Source organism: Glandiceps talaboti, chromosome 15 (assembly GCF_964340395.1).
Source record: "Glandiceps talaboti chromosome 15, keGlaTala1.1, whole genome shotgun sequence".
Lineage (NCBI taxonomy): Eukaryota > Metazoa > Hemichordata > Enteropneusta > Spengelidae > Glandiceps > Glandiceps talaboti.
This window is the reverse complement of record NC_135563.1, coordinates 419689-438310: the sequence shown is the minus strand read 5'-3', so window position 1 is coordinate 438310 and position 18622 is coordinate 419689. Positions and strand designations below refer to the sequence as shown.

Sequence of the window (18622 nt, the reverse complement as noted above, 5' to 3'; positions counted from 1 at the left end):
TCCCACATAATATCATCTTTGTGTTGGGTTTGAAAGGAATCAGATGTTGAATGTCTGAGAAATGATGTATACTACTAGTATGGACAGATGGACACATGCATGCATGCATGCACACACAGACAGACAGATGGATGGATGGAGCCTACTGGGGGGGGGCAGTGTATTATTGTGTATTTCAGTAGATATGCTAAGCTTAACTATAATTCTGTCAGCACAACTAATGATGTCACAGAAAACAATGATCACCAAAAGTATAAGAACTTACAGGACTGAGTCTGCCCAAAGCATCAGGTCTTGGGCTAGGGATAGGTCTGGGTGAGGGACCCCTTTCCCATGTCTCAGCCATCTTAACCAGATTTTGAAGTTCACCTTTGAGGGAATCTTTTTCAGCTTTCAGTTTTTGTGAATGTCCACACTGGTAACCAAGTTCTTTGTCTAACTCACTTATTACCCTGTTCTTCTTCTTTAGTTCCTCTACCTATGAATGATAAAAACACACGTTACAAATAAAATCCACAAGTAAATAGACAAATGACTGTACTGAAAGATCAAATGTAGTTCATAATAGCTATGTTATTTATAATGAATGTTGTCATGGTTATGTACCTTTGTCTTCAATGTAATAACAAGTCATTGGAAATGACATAGTCCCCGCTATGATTGGGTTTTAAGGAACTGACAGTTTATGTTGTCATTTTCAAACCTCGTTAATGTTGTTTGGCCTCATGGTTGTTTTTGATATCACTACTCTGTTCAAGCATGTCTGAGTTATGGCTTTGGACATGAAAACTGCGCCAACAAAATGGCTGCCAGGCAGCCATATCAGATTGTATCATGACGAAAATGGATATGCACATGTATGTCACAGAACACTATGTTAATACCAACTTTGAATGAGATCTGTTCAAGCATATCCAAGTTATTGCTTTGGACATGGAAAATTCGCAAACAAAATGGCTGCCAGGCAGCCATATTGGATCGTATCAAGACAACAATGAATATGCACATGTATGTCATAGAACACTGTCCTAATACCAACTTTGAATGAGATCTGTTCAAGCATATCCAAGTTATGGCTTTGGACATGAAAATTCGCAAACAAAATGGCTGCCAGGCAGCCATATTGGATCGTATCATGACAACAATGAATATGCACTTGTATGTCATAGAACACTGTCCTAATACCAATTTTGAACGAGATCTGTTCAGGCATGTCTGAGTTATGACTTTGGACATGGAAAATTCGCAAATAAAATGGCTGCCAGGCAGCCATATCAGATTGTATCACGACGAAAATGGATATGCACATGTATGTCACAGAATACTGTGCTAATACCAACTTTGAATGAGATCTATTCAAGCATGTCTGAGTTATGGCTTTGGACATGGAAAATTCACAAACAAAATGGCTGCCAGGCAGCCATTTTGGATTGTATCACGACAACAATGAATATGCACATGTATGTCATTTAACACTGTCCTAATAGCAACTTTGAATGAGATCTGTTCACGCATGTCTGAGTTATGGCTTTGGACAGGGAAAATTCGCAAACAAAATGGCTGCTAGGCGGCCATATTGGATCGTATCATAAAACAAATTGACATGCATATGTATGCCATAGTATGCTGCTCCTGTACCAAGTTTGAAAAAAATCGGTCCAGGCATCTCCAAGAAACGGCTGCGGACGGACGGACGGACGGACGGACGGACAGACGGAACCCAATCCGTAAGTCCCTGTCCGGACTTCGTCCAGCGGGGACTAAAAAGAGCACAAATATTGCATTGTCGCACAACTTCATGTTCAGGGCAATGATAGATATATAAACTTTTGAAGATTTAAAGTTGTAACCAAAACAAAATTTTATAACCAGTTTCCATCATATGTGTATGCATCCTATGTTGGAAGTGTACTTTAATCAAGACAAGTATAGCAACATCCTAATCAAACTTTAAAGTGATGTGTCTACAAGGTTTAGCACTTCCTCATTTCTAAGACATTATTCAGGATCACTACATTATCACATTTCAATCCACCACTTTCTAAGACATTATTCAGGATCACTACATGATCACATTTCAATCCACCACTTTCTAAGACATTATTCAGGATCACTACATTATCAAAGTCTGTAGTACACAGATCAAAACATCACATTTGTTTTTCCAGTCTAAAGTAACCATATTTAATTGTCCAATGTTGATATACATACATATACACAAACTTGCATCAATATCAATACTCATGAATATTAATAGCCAACCAGCTCAGCTTGAGACTGGGGAGAACCTTGGTGTTTGGAAAAATGGAGGTAGTGATGTTTTAAGGTTAATGTCAATGTCAATGGATGGTTTGATATGTACATCTTGCAACAATGTGTGTAGACATATGAAAACATGCACTGTTACAACAATCACTGAAAAACAAGAACAAGACAAAACATTATCAAACATGCAATTTACATTAATACAAGTATCGACATGAAACATGAACAATACAGAAATGACACAATATCATTATTATAACAATTTACTGATATCAAGTATTAACAAGACGAAAGATATCAATAATTTTAATACAATTATTACAATTTAATATTATATAATTTTAAGTCTAATGTAATGTGAACTAATGTATTTGTAATTAAAATCTTTTTAATTTGTTAACTTTTAGAAAAATACCACCAATGGCACTGTAGCACAACTGTAGTTGGCTGTTGCTATAGGAGTGGTTTTGTTACTCGGCATACCCTTCCCAGTCTGCAGCTTTGCAATATAAACCATCACTTGGCTGTCACTATGGGTGTGTGTGTCACCTTGTTTATTTACATACATATTGGATCGTATCATGACAACAATGAATATGCACTTGTATGTCATAGAACACTGTCCTAATACCAATTTTGAACGAGATCTGTTCAAGCATGTCTGAGTTATGACTTTGGACATGGAAAATTCGCAAATAAAATGGCTGCCAGGCAGCCATATCAGATTGTATCACGACGAAAATGGATATGCACATGTATGTCACAGAATACTGTGCTAATACCAACTTTGAATGAGATCTATTCAAGCATGTCTGAGTTATGGCTTTGGACATGGAAAATTCACAAACAAAATGGCTGCCAGGCAGCCATTTTGGATTGTATCACGACAACAATGAATATGCACATGTATGTCATTTAACACTGTCCTAATAGCAACTTTGAATGAGATCTGTTCACGCATGTCTGAGTTATGGCTTTGGACAGGGAAAATTCGCAAACAAAATGGCTGCTAGGCGGCCATATTGGATCGTATCATAAAACAAATTGACATGCATATGTATGCCATAGTATGCTGCTCCTGTACCAAGTTTGAAAAAAATCGGTCCAGGCATCTCCAAGAAACGGCTGCGGACGGACGGACGGACGGACGGACGGACAGACGGAACCCAATCCGTAAGTCCCTGTCCGGACTTCGTCCAGCGGGGACTAAAAAGAGCACAAATATTGCATTGTCGCACAACTTCATGTTCAGGGCAATGATAGATATATAAACTTTTGAAGATTTAAAGTTGTAACCAAAACAAAATTTTATAACCAGTTTCCATCATATGTGTATGCATCCTATGTTGGAAGTGTACTTTAATCAAGACAAGTATAGCAACATCCTAATCAAACTTTAAAGTGATGTGTCTACAAGGTTTAGCACTTCCTCATATTTTTAAATTCAATTTGTAACCAAGTCATACCAATGTAACAGGTTTAACTTTCTTGGTTGTCTTATTGTAATATTTTAAACACAAGCTACATTCAGTTTATATGGGTAGGTGATGAAACAGCTGTCTTACAACATATTACATAATCAAGTCATAAACTAGACTGGCCATGCTACACACTTTACCACCAGAGGAAATAGTAAATCAAACATTATACCCCCGGTAGCTAATTAACAATGTACTGTTCTCACTGTGTTAGTTAATGAGTACACTGTCGACAGTCGTTCATGCCTTTTTACTACGTTTTATCTAAAACTAAAGTCGTTGCCTCGATCCGATCCAGAGCAATACTATAACCACATACTGATCAGCGAGTGCCGGAGGCATGAGTGACTGTTATCGCTCACTGTATCTCCCTTTCGATTACTTATTCATGATGTGACGTCATGGAATTGGGCTTTACACTATCGTATGATTTGCATACAGTTCACTTAACATTCAATGCATACACAAGTACACTTCAGTGCAAATTTGACCCCGTAAATTTATTTTTGATGGTCAAAATCAAGTAATTTACCTTTCCAATCTTTCTTTGTGAAAGCTTGAAAACGTGCATTTTTTTGACATATGTAAATAAGTCGTTGGACGACCTCGATGCCCAACACGGCAATTTCATTGACAATGTCATGTTCATGCGCTCACTAGTCTATGGACATGGTGCCATGTACGTGTACAGTCTACTAGCTAGCTGCGAGTCGAAGGAACTCAATTGGCTCCAACTCATGGACTGTTATCATGCATATAATTTTTCTTCTCTGAAAGTCTTTCAAGTGTGAATATCCAAGTTTCTCCAATGTGTCTTGATATGTTAACTCGCTTGGTGACTCTGGCGACACCATGTTGATTTTGATGGACAAGCTTTGAGAACGATGACCCCAATGTCAAACATTCTACAATAAAAATGTCCTTACTGTTATCGTGTGAGGGCGCGGCAAGGAACAACAGTCGTTCGTGCCTTTGGCAATCGCAGTTCGTATCAGTACGCATTATCCAGTGCTACAGAGCGAGGCGAATACTATGATTTAGATGAAACATAGCAAAAAAGGCACTAACGACTGTCGACAGTCTAGCTAATGATGACAAATCTACACATTCTCAACAAAGTTAAGCTCAATCTACTGTGTAATTTCAAAGTTGAAGATTTTTGAGGAAAAAACAATGATATAGAATAACACTTCTAGAAACATCTCACCAAGTTTCAGACTCTTTCACCAATTACTTTTTGAGATACAAAGTGCTTTGAAAATGATGTTTTATCTAATACAGAAGGCAAGCTAGCTTCACATCATAAAATATCTTCAGTATGATTGTAATTTTTCTTGGAAAACAATGCGTCGTCTTATTGTATGTTTTGCTTTCCAGCATGATACTGAGAGTCGATTGTTTTTATTTTGATTCATAACATGCATGTACCCCTGTCGCAATCAACATAAAAAGACGCAACACTAACTTTTGTTGCAAGTGTTGTGTCTACTGTGACCTGGAAAATTACCTGCATCATGCCAAACACATGTTTATGTAGTGTCGGTCGACAACACGAGACGGTATGTGTTTACATGTCAACGATATTTAATCTTGAGTCGGCTTCAAGTTCGTATGAGAGTTCAAGTGCCGATATTGATTTGATGATTCTGTCAGTAGGATAGCAAACTTTCCCATCGAAATATCGTGAAGTATCGTGTGGTTTGTTGATTTATGAGAGACTATATTGAATTCGGGCAGATTCACATGTTGGAAAGTTATTTCCATGACAATAGAGTAATGTTTACCCGAGGCTATGATCGAACAATGGGAGAAGGTTTGTTACAAATCTGCCTATACTTGTCTGTGCTCAGATGCATCCCCATTAAATTTCAGCCCAATCTGCTGAGTACTTTTGGAACTATACTACTTTTCACCAAAAAGACATTTTACCCCTAATTTGCATATTAATCCCCATGTCAAATCTTAATTTACATGCCCCCAAGAATGTCCTCACCAAATTTCAGGCTAATCTGCCCACTACTTTTGGAGTTTAAGTTCTTTGACCAAAAATCACATTTTTTTACCCAAAACCCACATCTCTGTCATTTTCATTTGAACAATTTCCCATCTACACGTCCCAAGTAATGTCTCCACCAAATACCAAGCCAATCGGTCTGGAAAGTTGTTAACTTTAATTCATTTACATACATACATACATACACACACTCATTTCACCATGCCTATAGCACTCCTGAACCTAGTTCAGTTGAAGACCATATTATGAGTTGTCTACTCACACTGACCAATTCCAATGTCCTTTATATGAGAGTTAATTCAAACTGTGTATTCAAATACGACAACATTGCTACAGATAAAACCTTTACTTAGGGGCCATTCATTTCCCTCTTAAACATGACAAAGAAAAGTAGTCTGATGCCCAGGGGTATTTGTCCCAGGGGTGGTACCAGTGGCCAGCTCTGGTAGGGGTATGTGGCCAGTGCTGGAAACCCCTGGCCCAATTTTAGACCCACTTTGACCAAGCAGACAGTTTAATAGACTAAATACATTTTAGCAGGCAACATTTTGGGGCAATTAATGGCAGTTATGATTTGGCAAAGGACATCGGAGGGAATACATTTACAGGCAATGATCGGTGAAATTTTCATGTTTCTTTCCAAAAATTTGACTCATTTTGACATTTTTGTCCAGAATTTTGCATCCACTAACCAATAATATTTTCATGCATTGATTCACTAGGTATTTTTATGTCTGTATTTGAAGTTTCATGAAAATTGAACGGCAAATTTCTATGTGAATGGCCTGTGAAGTCAACAACATATGTTACAGCTCTACGGGCCAGCAATCACCAAATTACCTTAATCAGAATGCAATATAATAATGAAATTATGAAATGTACGGTGTACATGCAGAGTGCATATGATATAGATCATTCCAGGCGCTAGGCGTGATTATATTACAGTATTACACTGTGTCACATTCAAGATGTTATGTGTACGTCTGCATAGCGCATGGGTACTAAAGCAACGAAAATAAAAGGTTGCAACTTTGAAGGTGACACAACTGTGAAATTGTGGATAATTTATCAATATTCCCATAAAAATGGAATTTATGAAAGGCTACTAATCCCCAGCTACATGTATATCCAGAGGCATTGTTTTGGATAGCATGGGTCACTCAGTTGACAATGGGACTTGGAACTATCTCCACCAAACTGAACCCATACGAAAAAAATGAACAGACGAAAGGTTCAACAAAATTTCACACAAACTCTGTCTTTTGATGACTCCTTTGCGAATGTTGACTGCTAAATTCAACAAATATATTTCTTAAAAACTCTTCCAAGTGTAGTTTATCTTTTTAAATGCTTTGCGAATATTTATTACAAGTTGGTTGAAATTGAAGTCTTAGAATGTTGGTGCAGTTTACACAATACTGTGACATGACAGGCCGGCCATATTTGAATTTGTTTCGTGACTTTGAATTGTTGCCATGGTTTGGGACATAAACAGAGTGCAACCATACATGATAATGCCATATGGAGTGGCACAGGATACCTAATATTCTTTTGAAAATGTGACGGCTACATATTTGCATGGAAATTACCTCTGTGTAAACGGACTAATGAATCAACTAATGGTTTCCGTGAACACAAATAACTTTGGCTGGATGTATGGTATATTGGTACATGGTGTAACTGTAGTTCACACTACAACCTGTATACTATATGCCTGAACAGTACACAACCTGTACACTACATGTATATGCCTGAACAGTACACAACCTGTACACTACATGTATATGCCTGAACAGTACACAACCTGTACACTACATGTATATGCCTGAACAGTAAACTAGTCTCACTGCCAGACTTGTGACTATCGTACCTTTGTAAGGTGAAGTGCGCCTAAAGTGGTGAAGCTGCAAGAAGTGAGGGACTTTAAGCCCGGGTCTGGCTAGAAGCGGGAGAATAAAAATACCTGCCAATGAAACTAGTGAATCGACGGTCTGTTCAAATAATTTTACTAGCTACTGAATATTCTACACTACTGGTAAGATGAAGCTCCACGTGTCTCCCGAGAAAGTCGCTAGGAACTCGAGGTAATCCCATGAGGATCGCCCCATAGAGATCACCTGCCCACGCGGGAATCCCCTGTTGTAATCTACTGACCTCGCAAGGAAAATAGCATTGATCACGTGAGTTATTTGTTACAAACCCACGTGTGCAGGGAACCTGCGAGTGAAGAAAGTGTGTTGATATAATGTACATGTACATGTACATACTACATGTTTACATCATGAGCTGGATGATACTTCCATGTTTGCATCTAGCATACGTGGTATAGAAAATCCTACAATGTACACTGAAATCAACACGTGAAGTCATGAGGTTCGTTTGATTCTGATTTTCATATACAGCAATCACATTGAGAGAGGGACTGTGCCGTAATGTTGACCATGTAACTTGTTTTGTTTTGTTTTGAAATGGATTTGAACTATCACTGCTACAAGGAACACGCCATACAATGTTTTGATTTCAGGTGCAGCCTTTTCAATTACCATTTCTAGTGCCTTCCATACTGTTGTTACAATGTTTTTTTAAGGCCGATAAACTGGTAGATGTTACTGGGGTTCCCCACGGGTGTGGCCATGAAATGACGGAAAAAATATACATTGCTTTGAAAATGGTGTCTTAACTAACAAGAAGCAAGTTAGCTTCATAAAATATCTTCAGTATGATGATTAAAAAAAACGGAAAATGCATACAGTTGTACTTGTAGTCCGATTGTATGTTTTGCTTTCTGCCATAGTACTGAGTCCATTGTTTTTATTTTTATACATAATAGCATATTCTGCCACAATCAACGTAAAAAGACGCAACGCTAATGTTGCAATTTTCGTTGTCACTATTGTGTCTACCTGGAATATTACTGCACATGTTCACTGTGTGGATGGTAACGAACCCAATCAAACGAAAATTATATAAAGCAAGTGCATACTATTAGTTTTCAAGAAGGACAGTAGTTGTCTGAGAGAACTTTCTGTTTAGACGACTTCGCTAAGATTTTGAAAGGTCAAAGATTGTACTGTGACGTGTGAGTGTGACGACACATGCAGCGTCTGAACTATTAAACGATGAACAGAATGAAGTGATGTGTATATGCAACGTACAAGCCCAGTCGGGCTACTCCCTTTCGGGGCTAATAATAGCTCTGGTTTGCGAGAATGATTACATGTACACTATATACATGTAGTGTACAGTACACAACCTTGCACAAGTCAACATTACAATGTACCACAACCATGATTCTTCAGTTGAAAACAGGACACACTCAGCAGCTCAATTTCCTTTCATTCCTAACATTACTATTTCACAGACTATACAGAGCTGTTTACACATGTTCCCTAAAAGCCTGTTGTAGCCACTGAACACATACATGTACATGTACACTGATAGTCAATCTTTACATTACATATGTTACTGTAACAATCTTTAACTGCTTCATTTAGTGTTATTTACACTTTCTTTGACTGTTAAGATTTTTAAACCCAATTTAACAACTTGAAGGCATTAGCTCTGAGTCTCTTCAATTTACTGTAGAGTTTGTACAATTTGTCCAACAACTGGCCTAAATAAGGAAGCTTACAACTATGAAATCCTTATACAGCACCTGGCAAATATCAAATTGTATAACAATGGTTCCCTTATACAATTAATACAAACCTACTTCAATGGTGTTATAGATGTTATTATACAAAAAAATGTAAGAAGCTTACAAGTTACAGTAAATATTGTCTGATTGATGAAAACTTACCTTTCCGTAGGTTCACCAATGTTGCTTGTATCAGGTATGGAATGTAATAGCCCTCAATTTAGCAAATAAAATGATATCACAGATTTTACAACTGTTTTCTACTTCATCTCTACATGTATATGAAGATTCAGCTACATAATGTGCCACTCATTTTCAATTATTCCCATATTTTTAAACAAATAAATTTACTGACGAGCCATACAAATTTATAACCAAAACAATGAAGCCTATGAAACACTGACCGAAACCTTAACTCAGAGCTCATTCAGTCATGGACTCTCCAACAAAAGGTGAGATGGTGTCAAAGGTCATAGCTTATACAGGTAATAACAACATCTGTTTCAAATTCATTCACAACTGATTACTACATGTACAAAAAGTAACCATATTTCAAATAGTAAATCTTGATTGTACATGCTATTCTGCAATATACATATATAGTCTACTTTGTAAAACAACAAATGATAACATAATTTTAACAAAATGTAATAAATAATTAAGGTTCCAATTTTATTTTAAATAAATTTTACTACAAACAGTAGTTACACAGGGCTTGAAATTAAGGCCAGCCCAGCGGCCCAGGGCCGGTCAATGTTCAGGCTGGATTTTGGAAAGACTTGCCCAACTGAGCCAGTACATGTAGATTATGTTACAATGTTAGCTCAGAATGTTTCTATCTGTTTGAAAAATTATGCTTAAAATTGTTAAAAAGGCAGACTGAATAGTGCCAATGGTGTTACGTCAGTAGCACAACTGTACTTCTTAACTGTAGTTTACCTACATGCTAGGTATAGGTGTTCATTTGCTGAATGATAGTCCAGTTGCCTGAATAGCCCTGTTGTTATCTTTGCAATATACACAGTCATTTTGCTGTTGTTATGGGCATGGCCATGTTGCTAGACATATTTGCATATTTTTTGAATGTTCGTTCACTTGTCTATGAATCTCTGTAATTATTACAATATACATAATAATATGGCTATTGATATGGCTATGGTCTTGTTGCTAGACACATTTACATACATCTTTTGAATGTTTATTCACTTGTCTATCAATCCCTGTTTTCTTTGCAAAATATGTGATCATTGTTGCCATGGGCGTGGTGGTCATGGTTGCTTGGGATATTTGCATACATTTTTTGAATGTTTACTTACTTGCCTAGTACTATACCAGACGATGTTATTTGACCAAAATATACTGCCATTTGGTTGTTGCTAAGGGCATTGTCATTGTTGCTAGGGTCAATTGTGCCAATATGTTTTGAAGAAAATCTGCAAAATAACACTTCTACAAACATCTCACCAAGTTTCAGCCTCATTGACCAAGTACTTTTGGGCATATAAACACATTTTTACACCTAATTTGCATATCACTGATGAGATCATTATATGCTTAATATTTCTTCATCTATATACCCCTAGATGCTTCCCATTAAATTTCAGCCCAATATCCTCAGAAGTTTTAGAATTAAAGATTTTTGACCAAAAAGACACATTTTGCTCTAATTTGCATATTACTAATGGAATCATCATGTCATCAACAAATCTTAATTTACACACCCCTAAGAAAGTTCCCATCAAATTTTTGAGCAATCTGCGCTGTAGTTTTTGAGTTTAAGTTTTTTGATAAAAAATAACATCTTTGACCAAAATCATAGACCTGAGATGTGATCATTTTGCTTTGAACAATTTCCGAACCTGACACCAAAAGGATTGTTCCCACCAAATATCAAGGCAATCGGTCTGGCGGTTTTTGAGTTTAAGTCATCAACACAGACTGACAGACAGACACCGCACATGCCTATAGCACTACTGAACCTTATCAGTTCCGGTTGTGCTAAAAACAAGTGTTTTGACCAGTTTATAACTTTAAATCAGTTGTATCAATAGGAAATGATTGACTCTCTAATGGTTATGCCCATGACCTTGGAAGACGTTCTTTGTTCATTGCGCATGTGCAAGAAAGGAAATTATCATCGCAGATTTACGCAATATACATGTAGGCCTAATATGGGGTGAGATACCCGTCAAAATAAATGTATTTAATGTATTTTAAGATTTCCACAATTATTTCTGTATTTATTCACTTTTTTTATTTTAATTATTTAATATGTAATTATTTTTAAAATGTATATTTCATTATTAAATATATCCAAATTATTTCTGTATTTATTCACTATTTTATTATAATTATTTCTGTAATTATTTTTAGAAGGTATAATTTCGTTATTAAATATTTCCACAATTTCATTTTTATTCACTTATTTATTACAATTATTTCTTTATATATTCACTTATATTTATTTTAATTATTTCTGTATTTGTTCTTAATTTGCTTTTTATTTTTATTTTTCTATTATTAATTCAAGTTTAATTCATGTTTAGTTTATAATTTAAACTTGAACAATTACAATTGATGAATATTTTATTTTGGCAGAGATTTCATCGTAGTTTAAAGTAATTTATTCTCTATGTTAGTTGATAACTTAAACTTGAACAATTACAATTGATGAATATTTTATTTTGGCAGAGATTTCACCGTAGTTTAAAGTAATTTATTCTCTATGTTAGTTGATAACTTAAACTTGAACAATTACAATTGATGAATATTTTATTTTGGCGGAGATTTCACCGTAGTTTAAAGTAATTTATTCTCTATGTTAGTTGATAACTTAAACTTGAACAATTACAATTGATGAATATTTTATTTTGGCAGAGATCTCACCGTAGTTTAAAGGTGATTCAAAATGCTCACATTCAATATTGCTATTTTGCTAGACGACATGTTAGTGAAATGTATTCTGGTTTTAAAACTTTAAAAAAGCGTCTGCAACCACCTTAAAATGACCTTTTTTCAGTCAGTTCCCTTCGGATTTACTTCAAGAGTTTTCGGGTATTTCTGGTCCCACCTAGACCACAGGATTTTATGACGTCATAAGGAGACATGGTTAGCACGTAGCCTATGATGAGCGTAGTCAACAGGTGAATAAAACTCAACAGCATTGTGAAAAAATACATTGCTGGTGGTTGTAATAGACACCAGTAAACAAAAACTACAGTCTACATGTCTTATTAACCAACATTTACCGATATTTACTCACACTTCCTGACTAATTGTCAGTGTCTGTGGGTATAAATGCTAAAATATTATGTCCCCATATTATGGAAAAATATGTGTAGTTTTATTAAATGTAAATATGAGACGGCAGGGTCGTACATATTTGCCTGTATTTTCTATGGACAATCGGTGCCGCGGTGGTGCACATGGACGGCGTAATGTGTATCATCATGCTAGGCACAACATTAGTCAAGTTACGTGTACGCCGTATGCTTGTAATGGCAATACTGTCACTCGGTAAATTGTATCATGTACCAATATCATATTCTGGCCTTTGAGTGAGAAATGAGACAAGTAAAATTTATAACTGTGAGTAAATGTATGTACTTGTACTATACTAATTGCGATTGTGGGATGGCTGGGTTGTAAATCCTCGTATTTTCTACCAAAAAGTGACCTGCCGTGCCGCCAGGCAAGCAATGCAGTCTAAATGCCACCCACCAACATGCGTGCGGCAAATTTCATAGCCCCCCCCCCCCCCCCCCCCCTCCAGTTTGGGATAATTTTCCTGTAAAATGTCGTGGAGATCAGTCGCTGTACTGTCGTACACTTTCCGCCATACTCACTCATGATACTTGATTTACTAACAGTGAACTACATCATGAACGACATATCTTTGGCCCCGGAACATGGTTTGCAAGCATAGTGAATAAATTAAATATTTCAAGTTGATAACTTAAACTTAAACAATTACAATTGATGAAAAGCACAAATAAGAATCAAAATATAGACTTAAATAACAAAATACTGAATTGAAAAAATAATTTAATGATAAGCTTAAGAGAACATCATAATTAAAATATATTGCTGAGAATGTTTAAATTGACTGTAGGCAAATGAAACAATGAAATAATTTAATACGATAAATAATTAAAGTGTATGTAAATAGGTTTCCAATTTTTCCGACTTTTTGCCTCCAAATGATGTAGTTTTCATGGGTGATTAAAGATTTGTATGACATTTTTGACAAAACTACGATATTAATAATGAAAAATTGATTTTTTTGGAAATCTGCGATGAGCATTTTGCTTCGGGAGTCTTCGGAAAATTGCGTCACAACCAGAACATGACCGCTGTGTCCATGTTTTTTTTACCATGCTTGAACGTTGTGTGGTAGAGGGGGCTGTCAACGATTGAGTCTACACTGATTTTCTCACAAAAGATTTGGGAGTTCTAATCAGCCTGCTTCTTTTCAACATACAGAGGATAAGTTTCCAAACGTTTTCAATAATGTCTTAGTACTGCACAGCTCTCAAACTCACGAAAAACGATCATGAATTATAACATGTTGTGTCCTCGTGCATGGAGTACTACATATACATATTACGGCACTAGCAATGATGAAGTTTCTTTTGTTGGCTGTGATTACGAGTCCTAATATTGAATTGAAAGTTATTTTACCAGATAAGAAACATAAATTACACTTTCAAAGAACATACTAGTATAACATTACGAGCTGGTACCACATAATGGGAATTTTACTTGCGATAGCAACGTCTTCGTAACGGCCCACTGCTCGGATGAACAACAAAAACGAAACATGCTACGGTACTTTTCACACGTATTACAGTGCACTTCCTTTTAGACATATTCATGACCTTATTGTATGACTTTGATTTCCTTGTCAGTGAATGAAGACCAGTCATTTATAAATGCAAAATTTAATGCATTGTTCGCAAGATTGAGAGCAGTTGAATGTGACTGAGAGTGAGATAAGAGTCAGAGGTTCGTCGGGCTGTCTAGCGTGTTCTCCAGTCCGGAGCGTGTCCAGTCACACGTTGAGCGGCTGTACTGGGTGCTCAGGCTGTAGCGGTAGACCTCCGAGTCGCCCTGCTACCCTGGTACGCAGTGTATCCCCAGTGCTCACGGTCAATAAATTATTTGGCCGTTCCTGAACTGTTCTGATTTTTTCTGGTAATGATGATTTCACAAAATCCTTTAAAGATTGACAACCGATCATACCTTCAATTTTACATAGACGTTCACATGAAATATACGAATGGCAGTTCAAACCACAGGCATTTGTTTCCCGAGTTATGTGTCAGAATATGTCTATCAGAATACAATAAAATGTCGATAATATCGTTAATATTGACGTATTTAGCCAACTATATATGGAAGGGGTAAAATTACACTTGTTTCTGTGATCGCACAGGTTCACTCACCGCGAAAGGGACGGAAGGTAAAATGTTCGAAATGTTTGCCCACTACAACGGCCGGTTGAAAGTTCATGTACTTACGGTACTATATACTAATGGCGGCCTGTCTTCTTTCGCGGCGAGTGAACCTGCGCGATCACAAAAACAAGTGTAATGTTACCCCTTTCATATATAGTTGGCTAAATACGTCAATATTAACGATATTATCGACATTTTATTGCATTCTGATAGACATATTCTGAGACATAACTCGGGAAACAAATGCCTGTGGTTCAAACACATGTCAGCGTACACATATTGTGTAGTCAGTAAGTCGATTATAATCCAACTAAACTAAATAGTACTACTGTTACGGTGTTACGATCTCAATGGGACAACTACTTTCGAAATTTCGACCCAATGTTTTCCTTCATCTGCTGATTTTAAATATCTACTTTTTATTATCATAACTTACCAGTCAGTATTATTTAGTCTGTCGACAATAACATCGTCAACAACCATTATGCATGTCTGCAGCTGGGGATTGCTGTTTGGCTGTAGTCGTGGTTTTGGTAGTGGATCATATAGAAACGGTACAATACCAATCTGATTAAAATCCGATGTAGATGTCGGCTAATCGTTCATTGCTATTTTACCTTCGTTATTTTGCCTGAATTGACCTTCTTGGTACATGTTTACATTTTCAGAAGAGGCGATCAGGCTAAAAACGTCAACATGTACTAGGAAGTCAATTCAAGCTAAATAACGATGGTAAGATAGCAATGCACGATTAGCCGACATCTACATCGGATTTTTAATCAGATTGGGTACAATACAAGCATCCCCCACTACCGCATCATCTTCGTCATCACTAGTACTCCATTTATTGTTGTCATTGTCAATTTTGACTTCTAAATAGTGGAATGTGGTTCCACTAGAATGGCTATCCCATGTTATGCAATCGGACATATTTGAAGTTGGTTCTGGTTGTGACGTCATGAAATACATAAACAACTTCGGCAATTTCCGGAATTTTTCCAAAAAAATCTATTTTTCGTTATTAATATGGTACTTTTGTCAAAAATGTCATACAAATCTTTAATCACCTATAAAAACTTCGACATTTGCAGGCAAAAAGTCGGAAACTTTGGAAACCTATTTACATACACTTTAAAATCTTAATAATGGTGAGGAAAAGTGAAATCAGATGCAAAATACAGACTTAAATAACGGAATTATAAATTTTAAAACTAATTGAATGTTAAGAAATAAAGGTAAATGATTAAATAAGCAAGTTTCTTGACATAAGTGAAATAATTGAACTTGAATAATAGAAAAATAAAAATAACAAGAACAAATTGCAAATTAAGAACAAAATACAGAAATCATGAAATATTAAAAGTGAATAAATAAATAATGAAATAATTTCAAAAATAATTAAAAATTAATTTGACAAGGGAAATACACCTATTTCATTAAAATAAATAAGTGAATAAATAAAGAAATAATTATAATAAATAAGTTAATAAATAAAGAAATAATTATAATAAATAAGTGAATAAATACAGAAATAATTGTGGAAATATCAAATAAAAATAATTGAAATAAATTAATTTGACAATAAAGTAAATACATCCATTTTATTAAAATAAATAAGTGAATAAATAAAGAAATAATTATAATAGAATAAATTAATTTGACAATAAAGTAAATACATTAATTTTATTAAAATACAGAAGTGAATAAATACAGAAATAATTGTGTCAATTAAATACATCTATAAATTTGGCAGGGATCTCACCCCATAGGCCTAATGCAGTACGATGTTTGTTACAAGCTTCAATTGTGTCATAAACACAGATTTCTTGCATGAATGTTACAAAAATAGTACCAATGGCGTAGTAGCACAACTTTAGTTTTTAACAAGCGACCTATCGGTCAGAATAGCTCCGCTGTTTTTTTGTTTGTTTTTTATTTTGGTAACATGTAGAAGTGGTTCAGTTGTTCAGCTCTTCACTATGCAGTTTTCTTTTAGCAATGTATTAAAGGGGTTAGTGGTTTCATATGATGTCTCACTATAAAACACATTTTACACAGAAAGTTGGTAAAATATTGTACTTTTATACTATAGTCACCATTTTACAAAAAATCTACTCTTATGAAAATTACACAAAATCTCAGAAAAATAATGACTGGGGAAATGCACAAAAAAACAAAAAAGAATTTTTGAGGTTGGCTATAAATAATTCAAGTGTCTTACAGCTTTAACCCTGGAAAATTTTAATGATGAATGAAATAAACTAGGGATCTAAAATAATTTTGAGGCAATTTGATTTTCAATTTTCTAACAAATTTACCAAAAACACTGTCCATAAGCTTAATTGTCAACAACATTCAACTAGTAGACATAAAATCGTCCGATATTTTAATTTAATAGTCTATGGACCTCCTTGCAGGTGGTCCACATATTTCGTTAGTCCTGCTTGGATACGGAACAAGTCGCCCCTTCGGTGCTGAGGGTTGTCTTAGTAATATACATGTACAATGTAGATCCGTGCCCATCTGCAAGCAGGACTAGCATTTCATATGCAAGCTGGACTAAATTTAGTCGAGTGTTCAAAGCTCAATGTGACATGGCAAGATACATCGTGTAAATCAGAATTGTAGACCTACTAATCTCAGCAAAAATAAATATTTTGCTGATCATAACTGAAAATATCAATGACAGATGCAGAGCGCTTGCGTCTTCCAACGGTATGTCATATGCATCAAGCAAAAGGTACTACTTGGTCATCGACCGTCTCCTGAATAACTGTCCCTCGCTTTTGAGATGCTAGATTCATCAACTAAAATAAACCATTATTAGGTAGAAGACATCACAAAATACTATTATTAACTTTTTATCATATAATATAGTACAAGTACATACATTTACTTACAGTTATAAATTTTATTTCTCTCATTTCTCACTCAAAGGCCAGAAGATAATATCAGTACATGATACAATTTACCGAGTGACAGTATTACAAGCATACGGTATACACATAACTTGAATAATGTGCCTAGCATGATATGCGTTACACCGTCCATGTGCACCACCGCGGCACCGATTGTCCATAGAAAATACAGGTAAAGATTTATGACCCTACTACATACTGTCTCATATTTACATTAAAAAGAAACCCCAATGGCATTGAAGCACAACTGTACAGTTTTTAAAAATGTTTATCCATATGGTAGTCTGGACACTTGTACATCTAATATCTAACTATTCCTAGACTGGAGACACCTGTACATCTAATATCTAATTATTCCTAGACTTGAGACACTTGTACATCTAATATCTAACTATTCCTAGACTTGAGACACTTGTACATCTAGTATCTAACTATTCCTAGACTTGAGACACTTGTACATCTAATATCTAACTATTCCTAGACTGGAGACACTTGTACATCTAATATCTAACTATTCCTAGACTGGAGACACTTGTACATCTAGTATCTAACTATTCCTAGACTTGAGACACTTGTACATCTAATATCTAATTATTCCTAGACTTGAGACACTTGTACATCTAATATCTAACTATTCCTAGACTTGAGACACTTGTACATCTAGTATCTAACTATTCCTAGACTTGAGACACTTGTACATCTAATATCTAAGTATTCCTAGACTGGAGACACTTGTACATCTAATATCTAACTATTCCTAGACTTGAGACACTTGTACATCTAATATCTAAGTATTCCTAGACTGGAGACACTTGTACATCTAATATCTAACTATTCCTAGACTGGAGACACTT

The 18622-nt window shown here is 35.6% G+C and overlaps 1 protein-coding gene across 7 annotated transcripts in view; it reads right to left on the bottom strand.

Moving 5' to 3' along the window:
* The window catches only part of LOC144446976 (uncharacterized), a 334721-nt gene that overhangs the window by 243426 nt on the left and 72673 nt on the right, over nt 1-18622 (bottom strand). For all 7 annotated transcript variants that reach the window (XM_078136846.1, XM_078136848.1, XM_078136850.1 and 4 more), the window contains exon 3: nt 266-478. In XM_078136846.1, coding sequence (XP_077992972.1) covers nt 266-478 — 213 coding nt within the window. The remainder of the gene's footprint in view (nt 1-265; nt 479-18622) is intronic.